Source organism: Echinops telfairi, unplaced genomic scaffold (genome assembly GCF_000313985.2).
Source record: "Echinops telfairi isolate 266 unplaced genomic scaffold, ASM31398v2 ScPeMD7_22;HRSCAF=79, whole genome shotgun sequence".
Classification (NCBI taxonomy): domain Eukaryota; kingdom Metazoa; phylum Chordata; class Mammalia; order Afrosoricida; family Tenrecidae; genus Echinops; species Echinops telfairi.
The window spans coordinates 12,208,190-12,225,293 of NW_022103919.1; the positions used below are offsets into that span (position 1 = coordinate 12,208,190).

The window sequence follows — 17,104 nt, forward strand, 5'->3', positions numbered from 1 at the left end:
AGCGGAGAGGGAGGGGGAAAAAAGAGGACCTGATGCCAGGGGCTTAAGTGGAGAGCAAATGTTTTGAGAATGATGAAGGCAATGAATGTACAAATGTGCTTTACGCAATTGATGTGTGTATGGATTGTGCTAAGAGTTGTATGCGCCCCTAATAAAACGATTAAAAAAATGAAAGCAAATGATGGTTAGGACTGAAGGAAAACATAGACAAACTGTCGAAGTAAAAAGAAAGGCTGAGTCACTTGTTTGCCCCCTAGGGATGTGCATGAACGAGGGGGTGCATTAGAGTTATAGGTAGAAGAACGTTCCGCACTTACTAAACGTAGTGACTGCACCTGTCTGTCCATTTATTGTCCTGTGGTTAGGGTGTGTTCATGTGAGGCTGGGAGCTAGGCTGCTGGCGTTTCAGATCCCAGCAGGGTCATCCTGCTCGTCGGTCCCATTGCACCTCCAGACTAACTCAGTCCAGGAAGAAAGTCCTGGAAGTCAGAGCCTGGTAAGTCACCAAAGAGCGCTGTCCAAGGTGCTTGCTTTGGACATGTCCCTGCTGCGCGGGTGACGCAAAGGGCCAGGGAGTGCAGAGGGAACCCAGTGAGTTGGATTGCCATACTGGTGACAGCAGTGGACTTGAACGTGTGCATGAGGAGGACACATCAACGGGCAACGCTTTGTTCTGCTGCGCACCCAGTCGCCATGAGATGAAGGGATTGATTTGGGGGAAGTCAACAACAGCACCCGTAGTTGCTCTTTTGTTTAGTTTTGGTGGGCGAGGGTTTGGTGGTGCTGGTTCACCTTCTGAAATGCCATGGTTGAATACTCTCGGAGATTCTGGTTTGCGTTTTTTATAGGAGTCTCATTTTTACGTGTCCTTCAGACTCATCAAAAGTGCTGGGGAGAAAGAAACAGGATTTCAGACTCTGTTTGTGCTTCACAGATAAATTTGGGCAGCGAGCGTTTGTGGGCAAAGTGTGCATGGATTTGAACCACACGGTGCCAGAGTACAAGGAAACCGCTGAAGAATCAGTGCAGGAAACTGAGAGGTAAGGCGCCTCACTGTGTGGGGGCAGCTCCCTCTGCAGCAAAGATGGGATGAACGATCGAGAACCCAAGGACAGGTGTGACCCAGGGGAGACGGTGATTTAGAATGTGTCCTTCGCCCCCTTCCTGAAGGGTCGTGGGGAGGAGACGAGCCAGTCAGGTTGCAGGGTAGCAACGATGAAACATACAACTTTCCTCTAGTTCTTAAAATCCTCCCCCCCCCCCCCACGCCCCCACTATCATGATCCCAATTCTACCTTACATATCTGGCTAGACCAGAGGATGTACATTGGTACAGATGTACAGATAGAAACTGGAAACACAGGGAATCCAGGACAGGTGGCTCCTTCATGACCAGTGGTGAGAGTGCTGATACCTGGAGGATGGAAGGAAGGTGGGGTAGAAAGGGGGAACCGATGACAAGGATCTACATATAGCCTCCTCCCTGGAGGATGGACAACAGAAAAGTGGGTGAAGGGAGATGTCGGACAGTGTAAGATATGACAAAATAATAATAATTTATGGATTATGAAGGGTTCATGGGGAGCGGGGAGGGAGGGGGAAAATGAGCTGATATTAAGGGCTCAAGTAGAAAGCAAATGTTTCGAGAATGATGATGGCAACAAATGTACAAATGTGCTTGACATAGTGGATGGATGGATGGATGGATTGTGATCAGAATGGTATGAGTCCCGAATAAAATTATTTTTTTAAAGTGCAATGCTCCGGAGCCAGGCCTGATGGTGCTGTTTCTACTGTTCCAGCTTAGTCTCTGCACAGGGCCGATCCAGAGTGTCTCCATCACACGGGGGGAGAGGGAGGGAACCCAAGTAGACATGGCTCCTAGACTGGGGTAAAGATCAAGTAAACCCAGCTCTCAGGTGGGGGGTTTGGGAGCTGTTAACTTCACTTGTGGGTGAGGGCACTGGGGAAGGCTGGGGAGTCAGACAGGCCCGGCTCCATCTGGCTCCATCACTTCCTAGCTATTTAACCTTGGTCAAGTCATGTATCCCCTTGAAGCCTCCGCTACTGGATCTGTGAAACGGGGCCGATAACCAGTATAGCTTTTCATTATTCTGACAATTCCGTAATAGATTTTTTTAAGTTCCTTGTAAGCTCTTCTGACAAGAAAGAGAATGAGAGGCAGGTGTAGAGCCAGGAATTCAGAATGGAGAATGGAATTTAAAAATTATCCATAGCAGAGGTCTCTACTGCCTCCTCCCTCTAAGATGGCCCATCTTGGGACATTCAGCCACCTGTCTCATGAACCACAGCGAAGTGGGGGAGTAGCACGCGTGTGCTGCACTTCAGTTCGACATTTTGGAAAAGTTAAGTAACTGAGTTGACAGGGAGACAAGATAAATGAACAGGGTTCTTCTTCTTCTTTAATCAAGTAAACAACTCTGACTGGCTGAGAGAGCTCATCAGAAAGGTCCAAGTTAGAATCCGAACCCTTCAGCCCACAACAGGTAAAAACTCAAGCCGAGAGGCAGCGAGTGGCCATTGGCCTCACGGTGAGCAGGAGCTCAGAACTGTGGCTGGAAAGGGACTCGGGCCGAGCCCCAGGGGAGCCGAGCAAGAAGGAAGAATCTACGTCTAGCCCTGCCTTTTCCCTGAGCCGTGGCAGAGATGGGAACTCTTCATGGGAGTAGAAAGCCTTATCTTTCTCCCTTGGAGTGGTTGATGGCTTCGAACTGCTGACTCTATGGCTAGCGGCCCAGCGTGTAATCACTACACCACCAGGGCGCCTTCATAATAAAACTGAGAAAAGCACAAAAAGGTGCACAGCAGGGGAGTGAGCAAAGCCTCCCTAATGTAACCACGTAAACTGATAAGCACTGGTATTTTATTTCAAAACCTTTCTGTGTTTTCCTAAGGAGGCCTATTATACCCTGCCTGCTATCTGGTCATACTAAGAGAAGGGAGAGGCTCTTCTGGATTTGATGTTGGAATGACCATGTCTTGCTAATGCAAGGAGCTAGACTAGCAACTTCTCCAAGACATGATCTGAAAGAACATCTTCCCAAGGTGAAGGGCAGAGAGCCAGGAGGGAAGGCTGTCGAGTTAATTCTTTACCTGCTCCATATCTGTGTGCTCACACAGAGCAGGGCCCCGCACTCGGTAAGCTGCGGTAAAGATCTGAGGATGCCTTGTGGTAGCACATGTCGCTAGAGAGATAACGCCAATGCGTTCTGCTCCCGCTGCTCCTGGAATAGAAGCTGGGTTCACCAGACATGGGGGACAGCCTACTGTGGGAAAGCCTGCACTTCAGAAAATAGAAAGCCGTATACAGATAAAATGATACAGAGAGGCGCCAACAGTTGTCCACATTCACATGAAAACAAAGCATTAAAGTCCGAACATTAACTAGATATCCACATTCACCAGTGGATAGACAAAATAGCCACTAGGCTTCTGCCAAGAGCAACGGAGAAAGTTTGGAAATGGAGAATGGTGATGTTACGGGACACAATGAATGTAATGAACATCATCAGATTGTACATGTGACAACCGTTGAAACTGCAAATGTTTTTATATATATGTAGATGTACATTAATCACAATAAAATATTCCAATTGAGATTATGAATAGAATAATAATAAAATTCCTTATCAACAAAAACATGTCCACATGCAAGATTATTCAGATGTTCTGCCTACACACAGCTGAATCTTGGAGGTATGACACTAAGTGAAAGAGACGTCATGTAGTCGGATTCCGTGGACAGCTGAGCCCTAACCACTGTGCCCTGAGGGGGCTCCTAGAAGATGTGTAACGTGGACAAATCCCAAGCAGACAGTAGATGGGACGCTACCTGGATCAGGGGTAGGAACAGCTATTAATTATAAATGGTAAAAAAGATCTTATTGTGGGGAAGAAATGCTCTAAAACTTATTGGGATAAAGAAATTCCCTCTATCTCCCTCTGCAGAGAGAACTAATAGTATCTCCACCCCAGGCTCCCTGTGACGAATAACCACCTCTGGGCCTTTCTTTCCGCCTTCCTCCAACATCTGTCCCCAGTGAGACCCTACTTTTGGAAAGAAATGATGCTGTTGCGTGAATAAGTTGGCTTACTGCTTTATCGAAATCAGGAGACGAGAAGCTTCATTGTGTCCACACACTTCTGGATGCTTAGGGCTTCACAACTCTAACGTATATGGAGCGTAATGCCTTGCAAAATGAGTATTTGCTGAACAGAGTTGAAGCTAATAGAATGACCCAAGGGCTGTGGGGATACTCTGCTAAGAACTCAGCTGATTTTAGATAAAATTACATTTCTCCATGATTGTGTACCCTATCTTCTGGACAGCAAACGAGATTGTAATCACCACTTGTTACTCTTTCAGGAGCAAAGGTGAAGCAGGAGCATGTTAGATATGTTGTAGAGAAATATGGACCTGGATGGGTCATGTTTGTATCCTTGGAAAATTTACCTGAAAATGTTTACATATCCTAACTTCTCATTTGTTGCTTTATTCCAGATTTGTGTCAGAAATGCTTCAAAGGAATGTAAGTAAACTTGTTAGTAACTTATTTTGGGATTGAGCTTGTGTTTGTTGCATGATGCAGTACGAGTTTGTTCAGTAGATATTTGCATTAGTCCATGAGTGTTTGGTGTATCCCATGTGTGAAGAAGTATGGGACCTAGAACCTGGAATTGCTTGCACAAAGGACTCATCCACTCAGCTCAGTGAGGCCTGATAGCATTTGCTTTTCAGGGAAGGCTAATGTGGTTTTGTAACCAAACCTCTATGATTTGTTTTCAGCACAATTTTTGAAACCAATCAAGACTGATTTGGGTAGGTGTCAGGAAGCAAAGAAGTCAGCCAGCCAAAACAAAGGAAACTCTTAATGGGGTAGATTGACATGTTACATCACATAGAATAGCCACAATAATGGACTCAAACCAACAGTGATAAAGATGTTACAAGAGAGAGCAACATTTCATTATTGTACATAAGGTCCCCTGGAGTTGGGGCTGACTTGATGGTAACTAACGAAACAACAGTTAAGCAGTCACCATTCAGCTATGTGCAAACATGAAGTTGATTGACCTTAGTCTTGGCACATTGACTTCAACCCCTCTTGCCAACATATGGAGGGAGAACTAGCTTTCATCAGGTAGGTGAATTTGGCCCAGCCTGTGAAGCTTTTGGTTGTGTTAAGAAATACATGTCTGTTACTGCCCATCTTTGGGTCTCATTTCAGGATTTGCTGTGCCCCTCCTTCCACATCATCCTAGTTTTAGAGTAGGTGGGTACTTGATGAGAGGATTGTTGGAGGGTGGGGGCTGGACGTGATCGGGCTTCTTGATCTGGCCTCCTATACCTCCTCATCTGCTCTGAAGTCCAAGTAGTGTCCTGCCATTCGACTCTGGCCAGTAGGTGTAGCAGTCATGTGGTCTTCAGGCACTGAACCAGGCAACCTCCCTGGAGTTGGGAGATGCTAGGCATATGGTGCTGTTTCTGATCCAACCCCCAACAGGCTGAATTATGGCTCCCTGGAGCAAAATAGTGCCCACTAAAGCCCTTTCCGCAATATCTTTTAATGTCTGGCTGGAAGCCACAGGACACCTTGTGACTTCTGTCCATGTACCCTTGGGAAATGTGGAGGAAGCCGTATTTTCATCACTTTCTTGTGGGCTTCTCTTCGGCTCAACCCCAGCGACAGTCTGGCAACTGAACCAATTCAAGGAGGCCATGACCAGCATAGATGAACAAGGTGCAGCCAAGGAAATGGGCCGCATCTTCGCCTTCAAAACGCTCCTTCAAATTTTCTCCTGCCTCCCAGTTTTCATCATAAAATTCACCCAGTAGAGGTGTTTTATGAGCCAGAAGTGGAGGTGGAGGAGGGGACTGACTACCTTTTCAGACCCCTTTCCCCTTGAACTTGCTGCTAAGGAATAGACTCCCCTTCATACACATGGGGTTACCATGAGTGAAAATTGACACCATGCCAACAGGTTTGGCTTTTTGGTTTCTTCTCAGCCATGAGCTATTTCTACAGAACACGGCTCTTGCCCCAGCTCTTAAAACAAGAGGCTACCTGCCGAAAGGAAGACATCAACTCATTTCTTCGTATGACATTCAGGTGGGCTCAGGACCCGTTCGTGCGATCCATAGGTTTCTGATCGGTTGTTTTTGGCTATTTCTAGTATCCGAGGGTGAAGCCCATAGTGACACCACGTTTTGCCCTTTCCTGCTCTGAGGCTTTACTGAGTGAACTCGGCACAATCGCCAAGACCCAAGATTTGCACGTCCAGGTGGGTATTTCCCTTCTGTTTATACCTCTCTCAAGGCTAGACCTGCAGGCCTTTCTGTACCTTGAATCCTGGCACAAATCTCCAGTACCTCGACTGACGTCTGCCAGAGACACAACATTATAGGGCTGCATGTGGAACTTTGCAAAGGACCCTTACAGATAGCAACCTAATCCATTTTTATTTAATTTCACAGATAAGAAATTTGAAGCCCCATTTATCTTCAACCTCCTATGAGAATCCTTTGAGAGACAAGGGCACCTTAAGTAACTGAGAAGGACCAGTGACACACTGTTTACTTATTCTCGACCAAGTACAGTTAATGCCATTCTTTCCCACTTGATCTGATGCCTTCCCTCCATGGTCTCGATCTTCATTTTGGGGGGAAACCAGCTATTATTTGAAAAGCAGAAAGAACCCAATTTCCACCTCACCACCAAAAAATGCACTTAAAAGCCTCTTTGTTCTAACTTGCTTAATTTCAAATCGGGAACAAAAAGTATACGTACTTTGTCATTAAGTTGTAGCAATTTAAGCATAAAACACTTTTTACAGCTTCCAGCTGGGTTAAACTTGGGAGCCTCCCTTCCCCGGCCAAGCTTAATTATATCCTGTACTAAAATTCCTTCTCTTACGAGTTATTTGACTATCTTATATTAAAGGGCAAGTGGGGAAATGCAACCTAGAGATCCTTTACCATTTGGTAGTATTTGTTTTTTAAAGCCCTGTCTCCTAGGAGGGTAGCACAGGGCTGGGCAGTGTGGGGTTCCCGGGAGTCAGAACTGACTTAGTGGCGCCAGACTAGACCCACGTATCTTCTAGCACAGTTATTAACGATTCCCCCCAGCCCTGCTTCTGGGTTCTGTGATACAGGAATGACTCTTGGGGATAAAATGCAAAGTTTAGAAGAAAACGCTGGAAAGAAAATGTTTCTGCTCTTTAAGAAAATAACGTGGAAATAATCTTAAGGTACACCGACAGGAAAATGAAACAGAACAGCACACAGCAAGATCGAACACATCCTTATGGAGGAGTTTAGTCTGTGCTTATTCAAATGCGTTACATTGATGTGAATCATGCTGCTTTCTTCTCTTCTGATGTCCATGTAGTTCTTCAAGGGTCTGGACTAGCCTCTAAGGGCACCCTATTTGGAACACTGCTATCTCTTATTTATTTGGGTGTGCATACTTTACTACATGGGAGAGAGGAAAACCGCTTTACTGTTCTTCCAATGCTAATTTGCTTGTGAGTTATTTCTCATACAACTGATGGGTCTAACAATTTTTATTGTAGGTCAATAGTTGGGGATAGCTACATTTAAGATTTGTATCTTAAAAACATCAAACATTTCATGCTTTGTAGGTTGTTTGGTGTTCTGGGAAGTCAATAGAGGGGTGGAGAGATTTAGGATCACTGTTTGACTCACCTGTGGATTCTTAAGGGCTCTTTTTTGCAGACTTCAGGTGTTGTCCAACGTAGTTATTTTCCAGCTGTTTTCTGCAAAATCACTTATCTGGAAGTGAGCAAAGGGGACAAAGTGGACACAGGGTTTCAGAGCTAAAACTTGGCCTCACCCTGAAGGGCAGTATGTTAAATAGGGTTTTCTAGGGAAACAAAACAAGAATACTTATGATTTTAGATAGATAGATAGATAGATAGATAGATAGATAGATAGATAGATAGATAGATAGATAGATAGATAGATACAGCATAAAGGAATACAACAGCTAATTAGTCCACACAGCAGTACAGAGGGCTCAGTTCAACTCACTTCTGTGAAACAGTTAATATACTGGAAGTCCTTCAACTCAGGAGGGCTGCTGGGTCCAAGGTCAAGGAAGCAGACAACTGAGTCTTCTGTAGAGCAATGCAGACAGTCCGGACACAAGTAGCAAAGAGTAGGCTGGGTCACCTACAGTCAACCAGACAACAGGATCCGACAGCCCCAACTTTAAGTGATGTATATACCAGCAGCGTGGTGAAGCAGGTCTTGAAGGAATCTCAAGCCCTAGTGAATGATCCATGGTTTGGATGTCTCATGGGGAGTGTAGCTCACAAGTTGAGGCAGAGAACTAGCTAAGGCAACCACATGCTGGTCTGATCACCAGAGAGAGAGAGAGAGCTTGCTGATCCATTTATCTCTTTGTCCTCCAGTCAAACTGTGACCTTATTAATCCCACATGTTCTGATTGGCCAGGTTGGTACAATAAACCTACCTATCACAGGCAGCTTGTTGATGGTGCCTTCTATCTATTGGATTTTTGTTCATTTTCATTTGAACAGCACTTCCCAAACTAAAACCAGTTGGAAACTCAGCTTATCTAGCCCAACCTTTCTACTGGTAGCAAAATTATTTGTCCTAAGACACCTAACTAGGGTTACCACTGCGTCTAAAACTCTGTCATCTTTATTCACCCTCCAGTTTTCTCACCAGTGAACCAGGCTATTTGTGTTTCTGATGGTCACCGAACTCTTTCAATGGCCAACACCAGAAGAGGCAGGTTCTCTGAGATATCTAGACTCTTCATCCTCTTCCTGTAGTGTGTTTTGTTTATTTCAGGATTTGTCTTGGTACGCACCACACTCCATTTGTTATGCATAGTTTCCCGATTTGATACATACGTATATATAAGAGGGCTTCAAAATGTTCATGAGAAACAGGAAGGAATTTTTCTATGAACCCTTTGAAGAACACACACACACACACACACACACACTATACTATATATAGTTAGATCTATACTGGTTGCAAATCACAAATCACTTGTCTCTTTTTCCATAAGTGCCTTACCTATGTAAGTAGAAGCTGTCTACACCATTTTGGGGGGTAGGAACTATAATTCCTAGGGGTACTTTTATTCTAATGGAAATTAAAAATAAAATGTTTTTCTTGTAGAGCCACATAAGTGAAAATCGTGATGAAATTGAAGCTGTGAAAAATTTATACCCAGGTTATAAAAACTACACCGATGTGTACGATAAAAACAATCTGCTGACAAATAAGGTAAATTGCATAGCATGACATAATTTATAGAGAGTAAGTTTACTAAAATCTCAAAATTGTATTAGTAATCTTCAGTCTTCGGGACATGGACATGTTTACGAAACTAGCCTAGAACTCCAGGTTAGGTTAGTTTATGTTGTTGTTTGTTGTTGTTGTTGTTGTTGTTGTATAAGGAAGCAGGGGCTGAATTTTCATCCTGGTAGAGAAATCCAAAGGCTTCATTGAGGGCAGGGGCAAATTTGATCCAAGGGCATTTTTGTAGTATTCATTAGAAATTTTTAAATGATAATATATTGTTTTGGGTAAATTTTCACACAGTACCATTAGAATGGAAATGTTTGTTTAAATACAGAGTATATATATTGATACTAAAAGGAAAATCCCAAACCCATTGCCATTGAGTCGGTTCCACCCCATAGCAACCCCATATGATAGAGTTACATAGACCATCATCTTTATATGAGAAGGCCACCATGTCTTTATCCACCAAGCTCCTGGTGAGTGGGAACCACCGGGCCTTTATAGTACAGTGCTTATCCCCTGTGCTCCCAGGGCTCCTTCTATTGATATTAACTACTCATACAAAAAAACAAAACAATGAAGGCTGTCAGAGGGCGCGAGGTAGGGGTGGGGCCTGGCTCAATAGTAGTCCTTTGGGGATGCAACAGTTGAAGACTCAACTCCTAGCTGAGAGGTCAGAGGCTTGAATCCACCCGGGGGCTTCTCAGAAGATAAGCCTGGCTCTGTGCATCCAAAAGATTACAGCCATGCAGACCCTACGGCACAGTTCTGTCCTTACGCATGTGGGGCTCCAGGAGTCAAAACCAGCTCTGTGGTCGCAGCAGCAGCAGGAACAACCACAACCTAATTTAGAATTGTATCCAGCGTGCGCAAAGAATGGGGTATCCAGTCTTACACAAAGAGGGCTCTATGCCATTGCTCGTATGTGTATACACATGCCTGCCTTTAGGTTTTTGAATTGCCATATGTATTTTTAAATTACTATGTGTTGTTTTTAGAACTAAGCAATTTGAGAGAATTAAAAGTAAAACAAAGACCTGTCCCAGCAGTGTACCCCTTTGCCTTGGCCTGCAAACTTGAAGGAGAGTTTTAACACCGCAGTAAATGCTTTTGAGTGGTTATGTGAATGGAGGTCCGAATGTGACTCGCTGGAAAAGTTAAAAACCACAATCCAAACTCCCTGCCATCACGTGACTTCTAGGACAGAGGAGAATTGCCCTCTGAGGATTTCCGAAACAATACATCTTTACAGGAGTAGAAAGCCTCATCGCTCTCCCATGAAGCGGCTGGTCGTGTTAAACTCCTGACCTTGCAGTTAGTAACCCAGCACGTAACCCACTACACTTACCACCAGGACTCCTTTTAAAAAAGTGAATATGCTGCATACATCATATAAATGCTACATCATAATTTCCACCCCTTTGACATATATTTCCATCTGATGAATAAATTAACCTTCAAGTTGACTGCTAATTCCCACTGCACGCAGGTCGTAAATATTTTACTGTAATAATAATTTTGTAGTCGCTGAACCATGCCTCCCAAAGGTGAAAGCTGTTTAGATACAAGTTTTAAACTGTAAGAAAGGGAACTCTGAAAGATAAAAGTTTATTTAGGAAAATCCACAAATGTTGTCACCAAGACCCAAAAATTAAAGTATTCAGCGGCTGCTTTCTTAGATTTGTTTTACCTTTGTGATTTAAACTTTACCTTCCATACACAAATCGTACTGGTGATGTCAACACAGGTGAGTTAAAGGTTATTTGGTTCTATGAGGCTGCAGTCCAATAAAGAAAAATGGGGAAGGGGTGGGAGCACACTGCATTGAGAAGTGAAAGTTTTCTTCTGAAAATGTTGTGTGTGAGAACAGAAATTCACACAAATCTTGTAGTAGCTCACCATGGGGGCAGCAGAGAGAACTATCTTGGCTGTTTTCTACAGTGGAAACCATTCGGAAAGGCGACCCCGTGGATAAGTGCCTAGGAAAAAAAGGAATCGACAAGCAAGAGCTACGAATGGGGGAGACTTTTGTAATAAAATGTCTGCACAGGCCTTTTGTGAGGTGTAACTCAGTGGCAGTGGTTGCATGCAGACCCCTCCTCTGGAAGGTTCCTGGAAAGAGGGTAACAGCCAAGGCCCAGCTGCCAGCTGCACCGGGAGTATCTGGGTGGGAGTGAAAACTACCCTCCCCATTCGGAAGAGCTCATCTTTACCTCAGCACTCACTCTTCTCTCCAGACAGTGATGGCGCATGGCTGCTACCTTTCCGCAGAAGAACTGGACGTTTTCCATGAACGCGGAGCCTCCATCTCACACTGCCCCAATTCTAACTTATCGTAAGTAGGCACTCATTGTTTGCTGAAGATGTGGGTTGCTAATTAGCAGGCAAATCGTTTTGCTTTCTTAGTTCTTCCTGCACCGTCTCTCTTCTACAAGACAATGGAATTCTTCCATGTACTTATTGAAGCTCCCTCCATAATTACATGTAACTGAAATAAAAACTAGGTAAGCTGATACTTACCTGGGCTATCATAGAGCGGGGAAGCATTTTCAAAGGGCTCCCCCCACCCACTCTCTTTCTTAGAATATATTTGAAGTGCACGGTGTCTCCTAAAATTTCTGAATTGGAACAAAATAGGGCAATTCAAGAGAAAGAGTTCAAAACCAATAATGTTCAGCTCTAGAGGCAAAAATTGAAAAGATGTGTAAGGGAGCTTCAAAAGTTTTTTGGAAAATCTTTGAGTGGAAAGGTAATGGAATTCTGAGACATACTATCTGAAGGCTCTTCCTGTATTCCAGCCAGGCCCTAGCTTCCACTGACTAATTGTGCTGTAGAGTGGACAGAGGTACAATGATCTGGGAGGTCCACGCTGCTGGCTCGAATGGCGTGCCAGCTCACGCTGATGGCCTCAGGGTGGGACTACACCCTAGAGTAGTTCCCAGAAGACACGAGCTTTATTAACAATGGATGGGTCCGGACCCATCGGTGAGCCCGATGAAAATTACGGCCTGCCTGTTGACACAAGGCCCATTGGTAAAGCATTTTTGCATCTAATTTCAGGGGATTCATGGACCCCATGAAGCTAATCCATGGATACAGGGTTTAGCATCAATGCTCCAGGGTTCAATTAGAAAAAGTGTCTATCATTTCTGGTGTTAATGAACTCTGACTAGAATCCTTGGTGGCTGGGCGGCATGGATAAATCGTTCATTCAGCAAAATCATCAGCTTCTGCTAGATGTCCGGTTTTCTGAGAGGTACTTCGTGCCCTCTCTTGGTTTGGGTTTTTCTTGCAGCTGCAGGTTGTGAGCGGAGGATTCCTTTGCAAATTTTTTCCTTGCGGATGATCTCAGGATCATCTTAGGATGATCTCATGGGATGTCAGAAAAGAGCGAGTCATTGAGCCAGCTACCACTGCAGACAGGCCCCTGGAGTACAGTCCTCCTGGAGAACCCAGCGAGAGTCCAAAACAAGCGTCCAAGTCATCTTGCCTAAGGGGAGAGGGAACTGGGGTAGTGAGACCCTTATTCTCATCAGTCACCAGTGAGGGGTACTTCGTGGGAGTCTGAGGCACTAATTCCCTGGGATTTCCAACCTTCCTCCCACCAGGACAGGGCATGCCCTACCCCAGGCATTGAATTAGATGTGCTGCCATACTCAACTAATGTGTGGGCAGTTGGCAGTGTTGGCAGTTGGCAGTCTCTAGTCTTTGTGAATGGAAAAGTCCGTGTCAGTGGATGGGTGGGAAGAGCCTCGGCAATACGTTTTTAAGGTGGTTTGAAAGTCTCCCAGAGACACGAAGGTTTCACAGGTGACAGGGAAGCTTGTCTGTCTAACCGCGTAAGGACATGATTATGGTCAAGTGACCAGGCACCGGAAGGGTTTCCCATTCGTAGGATGCATTGTGCATCTGCTGGATTAAAACATGACCCGGCTTGGAAAGTTGAAGTTGGAGTTAACTTCTGTAAGAGCATTTCCCATTTCCTGGGCTCGTCACAACTCTTCCTCCGACACCTCTGAGCGCGGTGTTGTGTTAAGTTATAAGTCTGTGGGCCTTCCATCAATCAGGTGACTTCGAGCTTCACTTCCGTGCAGGTTCTAGGGATTGCTGATGTTTGCCTTGTCCCTTTAGAAAAGTGACATGATCAATTAAACTCTCAGATGTTAAGGTCCAGCATTCTGCCCAGGCGTGATGATTTCTCTCGGTGACTACTGACTTCAACATTGAAATCATCCATCCCTGATCCTCTAGGCTGTACCCCTTTTCCAACAGCGGTCCCCCCTTTCTTTGAGTTTGCATTACTCGTTCTGAGGAACGCATTATTCCAGACATAGAGAAAAGGTGATTCTTTTACAGCTTTTACTTCCTAATATCGAAGGATAAGTTAGCATATAAAAGATACCTTTCTGATAAGCCTTTTGGACTCATTACAAGGTTTACTTTCTCCATTTATTTCTCCTTCAGAGAAACCCCTTGCTTTTGGTTGTGTCTCTTAGGACACTGCTCTCCTGGGAGGTTAAGAGAGTATGTGTACATTTATGGTCCTTCAAAAAACTCTCTAGGACTTGGGTGCTCTGATTTGACTGATGTGTTTGTATCAGCATTAGTGCTGAGATGACAGGAAATACAGCTTTCAGTGGTAACACTCTTTATTAATATCAATTTCCCTTTTCCGATCCTACACAGAAATATCACATATTACATATGGGCCTCCTTGTTCTGATGATCTCTTTTCTCTCCAGGCTGACAAGTGGCTTTCTCAATGTGCCAGAAGTCCTGAAACACAACGTGAAGATAGGGCTAGGCACAGGTTAGTAGTTCTCCGTTGCTAGTTAATGGCCCGTCAGTGCTTTATTTTTTAGCATGACTCCTATATGGTCAACAGGTCTTTTGTGTTAAAAGCAAAACAGTTTCATTCTCGATAGCAATGCCTTGAGAGCCTAAAACGGTAAAGCTGGAAGAAGTAAGGAAATGTATACCAAGGGAGACATTTGGATGATTACAGTACCCTGAAGGAGCCTCTCCCAAGCGTGCAGATGGTTCAGGGAAGCGGTGTGAATCCTCAAGGGTTGGCGGTGTGAACCCTACACAAAGGAGTCTCAGTACAAAGGCGTGGTGTGAACGACTGCCAAACAATCCGCTGCTGACCGGCCACAGAGCAGTTTCACGCCAACACACATCGAATAGCCGAGAGTCTGAATCAACTTGATGGCACCGGGGTTTGTTTTGTTTCGTTGTAGCCTCCCGAAAGCCGTTATTCCTATTTACTGTTCAGAGATTGGCCTTTAAAAGATATCTCTTTCTAAAGTGCTTCAAAAATGCCTTTTTTTTTTTAATTGATTTTTTTTCTCCTCCTTTTGCCCTTCTGGCTAAGTTTTAATGGTTTGCGTTTTGATGTTTTCAATAACAGTATAATCACCAACATTGCCTCCAAGGAAAATCAAAACTGCGTGACCTTGCCCTAGTGAGCACAGATTCAATCCACGCAGGCTGCGGGAACACTGAGAAATTCGTTGAGAACTTGCTTTGCTTCTAAATGTTTAGCAAAATGAGCCTCCTGAATTCCCACAGGCATTTGGCTTGTTTATGAGGCTGAAGGACATTCTGAGTGACCGATAAATAAATCCATCCCCTGCTCTACACAGCACATTTCAAGGATGGGTTTTTGTTTGTTTGATTTTCTGTGTGCAGTGCTGCTCACTCCAGAAATGAGAATCAGGCCCAGCCGTCCAGGAGTCTGCTGTGAATCTTCCATGACTGTGTATGACTGAACTAAAAATTATAACCAAAGCAATGCATTGCTAACAGGTGTTGGGGCACAAGGCCTCATTTGCTATTCTTTTATTTTTATTCTTTGCGAAAGAAAGGGGGCTAGGGAAGAGAGGGAGAGGAAGGAGAGAGGATGAAGAAGAGAAGAGTGAGAGAGGGGGAGAGGGACTAAATTGGAGGGAAAGTTAGAAGAGGGAAAGAAGGGGAGGACAGTGAGGAAGGGAGGAAAGGGGGAGGGGGCAAGATGAGGAAAGGGAGGAGAGAGGGAGGGGGGTGAGATGGTGAGAGAGGGCTCATTTGCTATTCTTGATGCACCTCCCTGATGTTCAAAACCATCAGGACATACTGATGCACTTCTTCATTTTCTGTAATGACTTAAGACACCGTTTGTCACTCTGAGATCTGTGTTAGTCTGGGTACTGTAGAGAAACAAATCCACAGAAACTCATGTATAAGAGAGAGTTTTATATAAAGGGTAAGTTCACATCCAGAAAACATCCCAACCAAGTGCTGCCCAAGCCCACAAGTCCAACATTAACCAATATGTCCGACACCAATCTACAAAGTCCTCCTCCATCTCACAAAACACACACAATGGTGCCGACTGCAGGAGGAAAGCCGAATCAGTGAACGTGTAAGCATCTCAGTGCTGGGAGGGGTCTCCACACTGCTGTTCCAGAACCCAGGGCTGCATGGGGTAGGCCCATGCGGCTTCTCCTTGGAGATGTGTTGCAGGAAGTGAGTCTTTCCAGCTGAAGCAGGGAACTGGCTAAGGCAGCTGCATCCTGGTCCGACCATCAGAAAGCACGAGACCCGAGAACTAGAAAGGCGAGGCTCACTGACCCATTTATCCCTCTGCCCTACAATTAACCCCACATGTGTTTATGGGCCAGGTTGGCACAATAAACCAGCTATATCAAGATCTTTCACAGCAAACAGCTCATTGGTAAGATGTACAGTAATGTATATTACACACACACATACAATAATGTAGGGGAGTAAGTCCAGAAATATCCCAACAAAATCATAGAAACCTTCACTAAACAAAAATATCAAAATGTGCTATTGTTCTGAATATAGCTTCCATCTAGGCCTAAACAAGGCTGAAGATAATATTTTTATTTCTCTAACCCTCCGCCAAGGAGCTCTGGTCGCACAGTGGTTACACCTTGGGCTGCAAACGGCAAGGTCAACAGTGAGAAACCACCAGCCGCTCGAAGAAAGGAAGGCTTTCTACTCTCAAGGATTTGCAGCCTTGGACACTCACAGGGGGCAGTTGACTCGGTGGCAGGGGGGTTGTTTTCCCGCCCTTGGAAATTCTGTGCTCTTCAATCTCTACCATGTCAGAACCCCCGAGGGGCAGTTCTGCCCTGTCCTGTGGGGTTGCTATGAGTCAGAATCAACTTGATGCCAGGGAGTATTTTGGGGGTTTTTAACTGAGTTTTGGCGACAAAAAGAAGTGTGAATGGCCTTTTCTGAAAGGGACCCCAGTGAGACGTAAGACAATGTTATTACTGAAGGAACTTGTCTGCAGACATCCGTTGATCATGCAGACAGGCTTAACGACATTGTGTTTGAATGAGGCCATCCATGTAGGAAATGTAACCCAGTAGCAATATTTCTTTACTTGCCACCACACATAATAATTCATTAGTCTTTTAAAAGAGATGAACCTGACTAGAAATTCTCATCAGTTTTACGTGAACCAGGGAAGTCATAATTTTCAGAATTGTAATTTAAGCCGTGAATTATGATGCTGATCCCTGGATACAGGCACAGGTATTGAGGCAGGAGGAGCCCTGGAGGGCTTTTGGCTTCTAACCAAAGGCTAAGTTTTAATGGTTTGGATTTTTACCTTCCCCCCCACCCCCCCGCCAAGAAATTAAGCACTTGGCCCCTGACCCAAAAGGTCAGAGGTTCTCATCCCTTTGCTGCTCTGTGGCGGAAAGATGAGACCATCTGCTTCCATAGATTACAGCCTTTGAAGCCCTATAGTCCAAGCCTGTTGTG

At 44.7% G+C, this 17,104-nt stretch overlaps 1 protein-coding gene across 1 annotated transcript in view; it reads left to right on the forward strand.

Moving 5' to 3' along the window:
- GDA (guanine deaminase) overlaps positions 1–17,104 on the forward strand; it is a 101,420-nt gene that overhangs the window by 69,301 nt on the left and 15,015 nt on the right. The window contains exons 5-10 of the mRNA XM_004713816.2: positions 935–1,040; positions 4,523–4,550; positions 6,196–6,303; positions 9,197–9,304; positions 11,563–11,660; positions 14,068–14,135. Coding sequence (XP_004713873.1) covers positions 935–1,040; positions 4,523–4,550; positions 6,196–6,303; positions 9,197–9,304; positions 11,563–11,660; positions 14,068–14,135 — 516 coding nt within the window. The remainder of the gene's footprint in view (positions 1–934; positions 1,041–4,522; positions 4,551–6,195; positions 6,304–9,196; positions 9,305–11,562; positions 11,661–14,067; positions 14,136–17,104) is intronic.